Source organism: Diadema antillarum, unplaced genomic scaffold (genome assembly GCF_040938485.1).
Source record: "Diadema antillarum isolate AM-2024a unplaced genomic scaffold, OU_Dant_1.0 scf00000075, whole genome shotgun sequence".
NCBI classification, from domain to species: Eukaryota; Metazoa; Echinodermata; class Echinoidea; order Diadematoida; family Diadematidae; genus Diadema; species Diadema antillarum.
This window is the reverse complement of record NW_027270964.1, coordinates 3,575,460-3,588,186: the sequence shown is the minus strand read 5'-3', so window position 1 is coordinate 3,588,186 and position 12,727 is coordinate 3,575,460. Positions and strand designations below refer to the sequence as shown.

The following is a 12,727-nucleotide window of genomic DNA, read 5'->3' as shown; positions in this document are numbered from 1 at the left end:
GTTTCGATGAGTCAAGTCACATTTCCTCGTACCATGTATCATACAGGGCACTTTGTAGACAATATAGGAATAGGATGCTTAAGGGTAATCAGACCGCTGAATTCCTGGCAATTGTTTGATGAGAGACAGTTGACAGATGACATTCAGATAATATTTCTTTTAATAGGTATCATGCTTTATCTGCATACTTCCATTGTTAATGTCTAGAAACAATGTAATAAACAGTTTCTCTAGAAAAGAAAGGAATTACAAATAATTAGCAGATTAAATCCATTCTTTACAACTTGGTAATCTATTAGTCTAAAGAGAAAAAAAAAGGACAGAAAGAAAATAAGAATGTGATATCACAGCCAGCATTTTGCATTCAAGAAATCCTAGAGGCAATAAGATTATAAGAAGATTATTTAAATTTTCAAATTATTATTATGAATATTGATGGATGGCGCAATCTGATCTGATTGTACAGTTGTAGGTGTTACCACATTTCAATAATAAAACATGTGATCAAACAAGTGTATCAAGAGGTCTGTGTAACCTGAAGTGATGTTCACTTCACTTTGTGTACTTTTTGTGAATTTTGATCCTGTGTATTAAAGGAGAAGTGCTACATTAAGAAATTTGCCGGTATAAACAGTGTAGGAAGTTACTACACTGGTTAACACACCACACTGTTAAATTGTCATACTCACTTTTTCAGCGTTGTTATTTCCTTATTTTCTACATGTAGGTTTAAAATGTAATGGTTCACATCATACTTTAACTAAACTTCATCACTCTTATAGGCAAAGGACTACATCTCTGAGAGTGAATACGATGACACCACCTCAGTGGACTCCTCCATCGATGACCTGAAGACTGGGCACTTCCAGATGCCCTTCGAGATGGTGCGGGAGGGCATCGAGATCAGCTTCCAGAAGAACTGGCAGCGGCTCCGGGCGCACATCCAGCAGATCGAGAAGGAGAACAGGGAGAACCAGGAAGGAGGGGGAGGAGGAGGAGGAGGAGGTGGTAGCAGCAAGGATGGATCCGGAGGACCCAGGGAGGACGGGACTGCGGGAGATGCGAGTGTCGGTGGTGGGAGCGGCGGAAGCTCCAGGGATGCGGAGATTGAGAATCTCAAGAAGAAGCTGGAGAAGTACCACGACATCATCGTCCAGCAGGAGCAAGTCTTACAGGTGAGCAAACAAAGTGGGGGAGGTAAAACTGATAAGGTATGAAGGCTATGGTGAGTGTCACTGGTATGACAACATTTATCTGTGTGTACAGGCATGTTTACCTGGTTGAAGTGAGAACCACAATTAGATAAATGTGTACCACTGTAGGTGCATAAGCTTCTTGGTAGGCATGGTTCACTTGAAGCTTAACCCTAGCTAGGCCGGGCTATTTAGGTAGATGATAGAGCCAGGGGGGGGGGGGCTTCCAGGTCCCCCTCCAGATCTCGGCCGTCGACCACGCGATCGTGACGAAAATTGGCACACGCATTGCCTATGACGTTATCTAAAGTACCATGAAGTTAATTTTTTGTTTAAAATTATCATTTATGCTAAATTATACTAATTTATGTGTAATGATGCATGAAATAAAACAATTTGGTATAAATCACTATATGAAGCTCAAAACAGGCATATTTTTTGTGTAAATATGCTTTTTAGTGTCCTTAGCAAATGTAAGAGAAAAAATTGTGCCATCAGAAAAAAATTTCTTAAGTATTTTATTGTTTTTTGATTTTCTTATGTATTTCCTTGTTTTTTGACTTTATGTTTTTCATTGTTTTTTCGATGAAATTTGTCCGCGACATTGTTCCGAACAAGAAAATATGTTATTAATTGATTTTAATCAGTAAAACCCCCAAATAATCATGCTTTTATGAAATTTCCCTGTAAGCACATTTTGCATTGAAATTGTACACAAATTCTTGTTTTTGAGCAATTTTTGGTCTGATGTGCACATACATATTTATGCGTAGCTTTGATACTGTGTGCCCGGGCATCGCAAATTTGGTGTCAAAAGATGCGGAAGACTCGAAAGAAAAAAGTCATGAAACGTCACGGCGATTGCTTTTCGCGATAGCGATACATGTACATCGCGCAGAACGTCGAAGGGGGGCCTTGGAGGCCCCCCCTCCCCCCCCCCCCCCCCCCCCCCCGGCCTAGTTAGGGTTAATAAACCAGACTGCACCGAAAAAATGTAAGACATTGTCAGCCTCATTTTGTCCATAGTTCAGCTGTGTTTCATCCATCTGGCCCTGTACTTTGTATTTATGCATGACACAGTATTTGTTCCTGCAGAGTCTTACTAGGATTGGAACTTAAATGTGAAGTTACTGTCTTAATTGTTTGTATCAGACAGACAATTTTTGTCTTTTTTTTAAGTACTATTCCTCAAAGAGAATGATATGTTATGTACAATGTAGGACTATTGCTTCAACTAAGACTCTATGCCAGTTAGGAGCATCAGTAACAACTGCACCGAATGGAAATGTGCTTGATTAAGTAATCGGACTCTTCCCTCAGCATCAGGGTGTTACATTCACTGTGTTATATATGTGTAGTGTGTTTGAATGTATAGCAGTGTTTGTGGATGCATAGAATAGCGGCATGAGCACTCAGTAGACACGTTTTGCATCATGCATGTCACCACTCTCTCCCGCAGGCCCTGCAGGATTCGTCCATAGACAACAATTTGTTGAACTTTATCAGGGACTCCACCCTCCTCGACGAGAAGGAGAACCTTGCCTCCGAGCAGAAGATCTTGTACGACATGAAAGCTGCCTTCGACAAGGAGCAGAGGAATTTTACCGAAGCCACAATTCGATTAGGGGAGGAGGTAAACTCCACAAAAAAACTCCATCATACTCCAAGAGGTCCAAACAGATGCAGCTTGGCTCATTTCCTTTCCCATTTAATCAAACCTTTTTTCTTACACTGCATGTATACTGTCTTCATCATTTACTCTCTGTTCTGTACTTTGCACTCATGGTTCCATGGTACTCTATAAAAGCTGGTGATGAATTTCATTTTTTATTTCTCTTGGTTCTTTGTAACTCCAGTCATTTCTGATCTCTTTCTAAACATTTTGTCACGAAGTAACGCTAACTATTATATAATACCCTTTCAGACAGACTTCTTCAACCAGTTATTTGGTGGGTATACCCAATGAACTCTTAATAGCAGTGCAATAAGAATTCTGCTTGTTCTAATATTGATTAGTGCAGATGACTGTTTGATCTACCTTTCAGACTAAAAGGCAATAGAATCTGATGAAACTAAACCCCAAATGAGTACACCTGTAGGTGAATTCCAACATCAGCTATTAAACTCTTTTCATGTATTACCTCAACAGTAGGTACAACGTACAGTACGATACTGCAGCTTGCACCTGACAAAATGGCTGCAATTGTGAAAACACTAGGTGTATTTTATATCAAGAGAGCTACATATATATACAGACCACTCACAGGGAATTCATTAGAGAGTGATTTCAGACCAGATGATATCACCCCTTACACCCATTTAAACTGCTCACGTAGGAGTACTACATTGTTGTATGTGGTTTTTAATGGTAATACAGTAGTACTAGTACTACAAGGTGTACTTCTTTACCACTACTACTACTTCATGAACTACTACTTCTACTACTGCTACAACTACTATGACTAGTCTGTAAAGTGCATTGAAATTCTCAACAGGTCTGAAATGCACTATATAAACGGACACTTGCTACTATTTTTGTTGTTATCATTATTATAGTGCTAGCACAGGTGTCTCCCGTTTATTCAAGTCCACAGGTCTGGTAGTTTTCTTTCGTTATATCTGAACAAATAAACTATACAAAGATATTTAGATGACAATTTTGGGCCCTGAATTTTACTCTGTTCTATACAGAATTTCATAATTACTACTGTGTTTGTTATAACGAAGAGGACACTTTAGTATTCCACCTATACAATGATATGCACCTTTCATTTACACTCACTGCTCATCCTGTATTTTATCTTCAATTTACATGCACACCTCGTTCGTCTTGGACTGTATTCAAATGTTGTAAAAACCGCAGCCCACAGAACTCTCATGTCATAACTTTTTCTGTTATCTTTATTACTTCATCTTTGATAATATTGCTTCATCTTTATTTTTGTGAACATGGCTTCAATACGAAGCTTGAATAAGGCAACAACGTAAAAGTTGATTATGTTGCATGCTGAAAATGTTATGAATAATCATCATATCAGGAAATTTATTACAGGTTATGCAGTCTATCTTATGCCATTTGTTGTTTTTTCAAATAATTTTTGGATTCAAATTGCACGTGCAAAGCATGGTTTGCATTTTTTAGCTATCAGTCATGAGTGCATGAAATACATTTTGTATCCATGCTTGCTTATCTCTGCAATTCCCATTTATTTTATTTTTTTTACTGTACATGCATCTTTTGAAGCTTAATTGCCCTTAGTAACACCATAGGATTCTGTGGGATATAGTCCTGCACAGACTGCATGGAATTTCCAGTGAATGCACGATACATGTACAGTGTATGTCATAACCTATGCTTTGCGCATCCAGCACACACATACACACACACACACACACACACACACACACACACACACACACACACACAAACACACACAAATGATGTCATGGTTATAAATTGTTAAAATAGCAAATGCATTGTGTGTGTTAATTTCTTTCACGTTGTATAACCAGCCATCACACAAATATGTCAGGTGTATTATTTATAAAATAATATGGCCCTCCAAGCCAGCATTCCCCTGACTGTTTTTGCCAAAGACCCGATTGGCATTTACATCATGATCTTTAAGTTTATGGTGTGATTAAGACATTCTTTGATTCTCTTGCACTATGTTCCTTCCAGAAGCATTTGTAATCATGTGGTTGCATTAGATGTGTAGTGTAGCTGTATGTTTGCTCAATGAAGAGGCGTGCTTGCTTCCAATCTGTTTGGAATAGATTAAAAGAAAATTGGCATCAATATTTCAATGAAAGTTTTGATACAGAATCAGTGTGTGTCAGTACAGAAACCATCTTTAACCTGTAATCTTTTTGTGTGTTCTTGATATTCTTCCCAGCGTAAGAAGTTTGAGGAGGAGAGGGCATCCTATCTCCAAGAACAGCTGATGCTGACACCCATGTCTTCCCATCATGCACCATTATTACGTCCACCAAGGTCCATTAACAAGGCTACAAGTAAGTTCCCATCTCTATGCAAGAAAAGACATTAGCAGGTCAAATTGTTTTCATGTAGATTAAATTGAATTCATGTCAAGTTTAGAATCCAAACCATTATAAAGATTCAGAAACTGGTGAGTGATACATACACGTAACTCTTCAAAAAGTTTAACCCCGAGGTGTAACTCAAATACTGCAAACGTGGGTCGTTGACAGTGACAGCGTGCAGTGTCAGGGGCGGATTCAGGAATTCCCTAAAGGAGGGGCGCCTTTACAAAATTAAAGGGGGGCGCACACACCGCCCAATTTTCTCTTTTTATTTCTTTTGTTTTAACAAAAATTAAAGGGGGGTGCGCGCCTGGTGCGCCCCCGCCTGGATCCGCCACTGAGTGTTACTTGTAACTGTATGTCACGTGATGAGTAATTAATCAATTGGCTAGCGAGATTCTTTTCTGTGTTGTATGTGTTGTATAATGGTGAATAAAATTTATGTGTCCTTGTCGCAGGTCCAACCCTCACGCCCGGTCTGTCTCCCAACATGTCATCAACTCCTTCCCTCCACACACCGGCGGGTCCGCAGCGGAGAACTCACACCCCCTCCACAGTGGAGCTCTACCGGGCCCTCAAACTTCTACCAGAAGGAGGACAGTACCTTAATGTGTGAGTCCTAGCTTGGGTCACCACACCCTTTCAGTGGTGATGATCATGTTATTAGTGGATGTTACAAGTAGTCAAACTATGGTAGTTGTAGTTATAACTAGAAAAGCACTCTGAGAGCGCAGACCTCTGGCAAGCAGTTAATTTCCACCAATACGCGCATACTGAAAAATCGTCCAATTTCCCCATATAGAAGCCTTTTGTTTATGTTATCAGCTTCCAGCTGCGAAAACACCTCACCCAAGCAGGGCATGCGCTTTAGAGCGCAAATGCAGCTTGAACTCCAGAGTTCATTGCATTGACCCTATCTGCAAAAAGATTTTAAAAATCCTTCAAAAATCCATAGAAATTCCTGGATCACTACCAAAATTTAACCATCTGTTCCTTGTGTTATTATCAACTTTTTCTTCATGTTTCATCCAAATCCGTCCACAACTTTTTGAGTTATTGTGCACACTGAAACACAAACAAACAAACAAACAATAAACAAACGAATCAGCCAATGCCTATGAAAACATAACACCCTTCCGTGGCAGAGGAATATCATATTTTGTTAATCCTCATCAATTTGATAAGCTTTAATGAAATTATTTCTAAAGTTAATAAGCATGGTAAAACTGTTCTTTTATCTGTATAGCATTATGATTTTGGGAGTGATAACAATGCTAGTTAATGGTTTATTCATCGATTGGATTGAGACATTGCTATGCCTGAGTTGGTGGTCAAACTTAAACTCTCCAAACGTGACCTTCATTTACATGAGTACAAAAAGGAGAAGTTTAGGGGAATTCTTATTCCTTCATTTGTGCTTAGTGTTTATATGCCACCAAGCAAGTGTCTGTACAATTTCCTTGTACAGTAGCACATCATGGCTGTCTTGGTCAAGTTACATGTACCTAAAGGATATTTTGCTTCCCCAAACATATTTGTTGGAAGTATGTAGGGTTGTTAAGCTACACAAACCAAAGTGACTTCAATACCTGCATTGCTAGGTTTGGCCTACATGATGTATACTTTTAATACGTACGTCTGAAACACTACCAAAGATTTTGTCATGACAGGAATGCTCATGTTCATGTTTTCAAATAATATCATCTGCTGTCTCGTAGACTGGGCATTTGATGTACATGTATCGGGGTGGTTGATTGATATTAACTTCATCATTTTCTCTTCATCCACCACAGATCCAGAGAGAGTATCCACTCTATCGGCAGCCAGAGCATTCTGTCTGACTCCGAGCTGTCCTGTCACTCTGGCGTGTCCACCCCTCGCTCCTCCAAGGCCTCCTCCATCATCGCTGGAGGGCGCCCTCTATCCAGCCAGTCGGGCCACAGCACCAACGGCAGCACGGACAGCCTCAACAAGATAGGCACAAAGTCCCGCCGGACGGAGGAGCACAAGCACAACCTGAGGAAGACGATGGCTCAGAGGCAGCGCAGGACGGACAAGAGCAGCCACAAGAAATGAGGATTCTCACTGCCGGACTATGTGACTTTGTGAGGAAAATAGAAAAAGGCAAAGTTGGAGTACAACGGATATCATTCATGGAGAGGTGACAGAAACTTATTGGTGGCAACGGAGAAGAAAATGAAGACTGAGAAAGGAGATATAAGATAATATCTGCCATCTTTCACAGCTGCCAAAAGTCTGTTTTCATGGTATATCCACACGTTTTTCAGGGGACACTTTTTTTTAATGAATCTACTGACAGCCAAGTGCCATCACTGAAAGAGATAAAAGGGAATGGACTACTATTGAAAACCAAGACTCTGAATTGCTGATTGGCAGCAGATGTGGTTATGCCCCAAATTTTTGTGCCATGGCAATGACTTCGGCAGATGGTCGAAGTTCTGTAGGGTTAGAGGAGGATGAGAAGAATAGTATGTCACCAATCTGACACGGTGTGATACAATGTCTGCCCTCTTGTTCTTTTCCTTGCTTGACCTGCCGTAATTATTTAAAGGTGAATTATAGCTGAGTGATGATAGTAGGTGTGCCGAATTGATGCCTTTGAAAAACTTAATGACAGAAGAAAAGAAATGGAATTTTGAACGAGTGTCTTTCAAGATACTTGGAGCAATATTTTGCCCTGAGGTATGACTGCCTTGCAATTGAAATAAGAGATTCAGGGCAAACAGCTCCTCCTGTCACACTCAAGCAGAGAGCAAGGTGGGGTGAGATGAACCAATCTTACCGCAGTCTGGCCCCCCTGCTGGCTTTCTGTTGGTAAAATCTTTTTCTTTCTTGGCGACACCTGTCGCTATGTGTATGCGTAGAAGAGCTGAGACGAATGTCAGTTCCTCCAAGCGATTGGCCCGATGAGAGAGATCATCTGTCGTCCTCAAAAAAAGCCTTCATTTCACAGCTTGTGGTATCTACAAGTGGGTAACCATTACTAAGTGCAATTGATGGTAATTGTAGTGTTGGCGTGTTTGCTGGTGTGGGTATGGTACTGAACATTCAAGCAGTAAATTGTGGGATGTGAGAATGAGTCTGAGGTGATCCTTGAATACCTAATGCATGTAAATATATTGAAATTTAAAACTTTGCTGAGACTCTTACTACAACATTTTCATTGTTTTACTAGCCTTCTAACTAGCTGTAAAGAACTACAAAGAAATTAAATTGGTGTGAGCATTAGGATGAAGACTGTACTGATAATGTCTAATGCCTTTGCTTTCATGTGGGTTAAGATATGTATTGTATATGAATGAGGACTTAATGTACTGTGACAGTTTCTTTATTTTCATTATTTTCTGGTATTATTTCAGTAGCACAGCAACATAGATTTTTATTCGGAGGATGTTAACTTAAAACTCTCTTTAATCAAATTCTGATGTGCGATTCAAACTAGTCTTTGCCCCACAAATTTGTGGATTAAGATAATTATATTTTGTTATTCCTGTACCAAACGGCAGGAGGAGATTCTCAACTTTAAGTAATACAAATAGCATAAGTTTGTTTTGTTCAAGACAGAATACTTCAATGTTGTCTCATTACGAGATGCATTGTGAAGCAGAATGCAAGGTGCTAGAATGGTGCAAGAAGTTCTGTTCTTCCATCTTACTCCATCTTTTTCCTTCATAAGGGCGAGAAGCAGGAGCTGCAGGCCTAATTGAAAACTGGAGCAACTTTAATGCAATCTTTCTTCGCAGAATTTGTCCACAACATCTTCAACTCTTTGTCAGAGGTCGACAAAAGGCTTTCCTAACCTAGCAGCAGCTGGTATAGTTTAACAGAACTAGTGAGAATAGCATAGAATAAGACATGACAGGAGTTATTCGACCAGAGAAATCTTTTCGATGGACATTTTTAGCAATACACCTGTACTTGGGTAGGAATGATGAGAAGAATTGCAAACAGGCATACTCTGTGGAAGTAAGACAAGACAGTGCTCCTGCTACAAAGTTCCACTGTATTGTCATTTAAAGGGGACTTCTCTGTCTATCTATTCCTGCTTTTAAAGTATGGGAATGTCAGAGAACAAGGAGAAATGTTGAGAGCAGGCCTTACTTAGATCTTATGTGAATTACTTGTATGTTGCATGATTATTTGGGGTGTGTAAATGTGTTTATGCCTTTCCTTTGACTATCAATACATAGAGAGTTTATAATTCAATGGTGCCTTAATGATATGGATTGTACATATTGGTAAAAACATGAAAAAGCTATTGATGTAGACACCACTTCACATGTGTGTGCTGTGACATGAACTTTGACAAATGCAAGTTCTCTCTTTTCATTGTAAAACATATTGATTGTGTAAAACACTATCACACACACAAACATACATAAACAAAGGAAAAAGACAAATTTGGTGGATTTATGTAATTTTAGAATTAGAGGTAGTGAATTGGAGAGTAAATTAACCACTTTGTTGTACAATTCCTGACGTTGATCTGCAAATATATAAATTTGAAAACTGAATGTGGCAGAATAGTTATACAGATTCTATCTACTTAAACGACATCGACAAACTTATGTGATGACTCATTTTGCAAAGGAAATATATGAAAATTATTGAGAAAGGTTTACCCATGTTAGACTTTTGTGATTTTACAATGAATGCAGTAGTATTTGTAATTTATTAATGTCACAGTATTTATTCAAGATGTATTTTGCTAATGACTTTTATCAGTGGAAACAGGAGGCACATTCACAAACTGATTGTTGCTACGTGACTCTCTTATTGATTCTTTCAGTCAAGATACACTCATAACATGTTGTTTCTAAACAGTGCTAAAAAAAAAAAAATCAGTTTAAATAAATGTTTATGAGAGATTTGTTGTGTTGGCCAAAAGGCCATCATGTATAATGTGAAAATAGCAATCTAACAAATATAATAGACCTTGAAAGTCTGTTGTGACCGTTCTGATCTGCTGTGTGAGTCGAAAGACTGACACAATATTATGCGAAAATAAGAAATACTGAAAGCAACGGTTTACCATAAACCTTGAAGGGGTATTGTGACTGGTTGTCTACTTTTTTTGAGCCCAAATATTTTTGTATAGCCTGTCACCATGGAGCAAGCTCCACACTGATACTGAGCTGAATGCAAATGTATCAATACTTGTTCAGCTCTCTTTCAGAAACTAACTAAACGTAAAACCTGTCTTGCCATTGATGTACAAACATGAGAAGTTTCAATTGCGAGTGTAAGGATGTTGTTGATGTGTAATCTGTGCCTTTGCATTCAAAAACTACTGGACCTATTCAGTAATAGTAGCATATTGATGAAGCAAAGTGTGACTTTGTTTAACCACTTCACCTGTTTAAAGGGGATGGCTAGTAACCGATCAGTGGGAATCAGTGGGAATGCTAGGGGATGATTGTTCCAATCCTTATTTGATTCATTTAAGAGTACATTATATATCTATTGTTGTGTGAAAATTGTTTGCTTCAGAATGGTCTCATATTCAAGTAATGTGCAGTTTAATATTTCCAGGTTAGCATGCCTGTACAGTGACGGGGCATTAAACTGCACGTTAGTTGAATATGAGACCATTCTGAAGCAAACAATTTTCACACAACAATAGATATATAATGTACTCTTAAATGAATCCCTCAAGAATTGGAACAATCATCCCTCAGCATTCCCACTGATTCCCACTGATCAGTTACTAGCCATCCCCTTAAATCTTTCCTTGATGGTGACTGCCCTCCACAACTGCCTGATGTACAGAAATGGGTGTCTTTGATTCATCACAGTTTTCTCCCTGTACTAGATGACATTAATTTCAATGCCCTCGTGCAATGTTACTGAGCTGAGGAATTCTGTTAGAGCCTGTTGTGCCAAGTGATCTAAGTATGACATTCCATGCTATTAAAGTGTGATTAAGAAGAAATCCAGACGTTGATCAAATCAAGATATTTTCATAACCTGTAAAGAAAAAAATAATGTGTAGAATGTACAATGTAGCATATTTGCGGTATTTGATACTCAATAACATAGTTTTAATATAATCCAGATCTTTGTATTTGTCCAGCTGATTGATTGTAGTAGTACAAACTTAGTCCAAGCATTATAACAAATAACTCTGGAAATTTGTGTCACTCTGCTGTTATCATTGCTTTCAAATATAGCCAGCATTACTTGCCCTATCCCCCCCCCCCCCCACCCCCTGAAAAAAAAAAAGACAACAGAGAGACAAATGTTCTTTGTTTATTGCCACTAGCTACAAGCTATCGTGTATATCTTATTTACTGGTTAAAAGAGTGTCTGTCAACTTCCCACCTTCCTGGTCTGTCTGCCTGCTGTTCTCACTTTTGTGTGGATCACAATTTTCACAAGAGCGGGAGGAGGGAAAAAAATCCAAACATTCATTTACTATGTGTTTGCACATGACTTTGTAAGAATTGTGAAATTTTGAGCAAATGTTTAGGAAAGCATCAGACCCACAGTCAAATGGAGAAAGGTATTCAGTCCATATACAAACTAATGAAATGGCATGATTTTGTCAAAGTATTGTAGAACCCCTGCAATGTATAACTAGGCACGTTCAGGCAATGAGTCACATGTTCACTAAATTTGATAGGAAAAAAAAAAGAAATATAGTGGGCATTGAAATGAACTTCCTGAATGGTCAGTAAGTGGGTCATTGTTTTGTTCTTCTTTAGACATTCACTGCATTTGGTTGATGGTTAAGAGCATGCATGGAACGTGCATGATGAGAATATTCTTAGACTTGCAATAATTCTAGATATTATCCCATGTTGTTTCATGGCCTTTCCGGAATTGACGGCACTGTAGTCTACTGTTCTCTGCAATACCTGTAGTCAATAACTTGCCATATCGATTAGTCTTGATGCTGTGTGATTACTTCATGAACAAATACGCCTCAGCCTCTTTTCTACTGTGCAGCCTGTCACTGTATGCTGGTTTCTTGTGGAGTGTTGTTTGTAAAGATGATTCAGGCAATTTTTTGTTTGTACACTGTATTTGTTTTGAGATGTCGGTGAATACCAGTTTCTCCTTTACTGCTGAGCCAGAACCGTCATCAACCTCAAGATGGTTTATGGCTGGATAAATTGCCGTTCTTACAAACCTTAACATCATTTTTCTCCAAATGCTGATATGTAGTGCTCTGCAAAATGCCCTTTGGATGTAAGTAGATTGTGAAAGGTTCAACTCATTTTTCATGCTTTTTATATACATCCAGGGGACAGTGTTTCAGTTTTCTTTGCCGTTTCTTGTGGCTTCCTTCAGAGGCAATACTGTAAAACATGATATATTCGCAGCATGAATTTTTCGCGAATTGGAGCCGACAGCCTTTTTCGTGGCATGAAATTTCCGCGAAAAGCCACTGGCGTTCAATGCATATAGTGTAAACAAGGACTTTCGCGTGCATTTTAATTTCGCGAATCTTGGCGCTCGCGAAATTC

The 12,727-nt window shown here is 38.9% G+C and overlaps 1 protein-coding gene across 1 annotated transcript in view; it reads left to right on the top strand.

Annotated features, from left to right (window-relative positions):
- Nucleotides 1-10,702, top strand: part of LOC139717448 (afadin- and alpha-actinin-binding protein A-like) — a 68,967-nt gene extending 58,265 nt beyond the window's left edge. The window contains exons 9-13 of the mRNA XM_071628955.1: nucleotides 783-1,175; nucleotides 2,653-2,826; nucleotides 5,090-5,207; nucleotides 5,696-5,849; nucleotides 7,031-10,702. Coding sequence (XP_071485056.1) covers nucleotides 783-1,175; nucleotides 2,653-2,826; nucleotides 5,090-5,207; nucleotides 5,696-5,849; nucleotides 7,031-7,313 — 1,122 coding nt within the window. The 3' untranslated portion in view covers nucleotides 7,314-10,702. The remainder of the gene's footprint in view (nucleotides 1-782; nucleotides 1,176-2,652; nucleotides 2,827-5,089; nucleotides 5,208-5,695; nucleotides 5,850-7,030) is intronic.
- The last annotated feature ends 2,025 nt before the right edge of the window (nucleotides 10,703-12,727 follow it).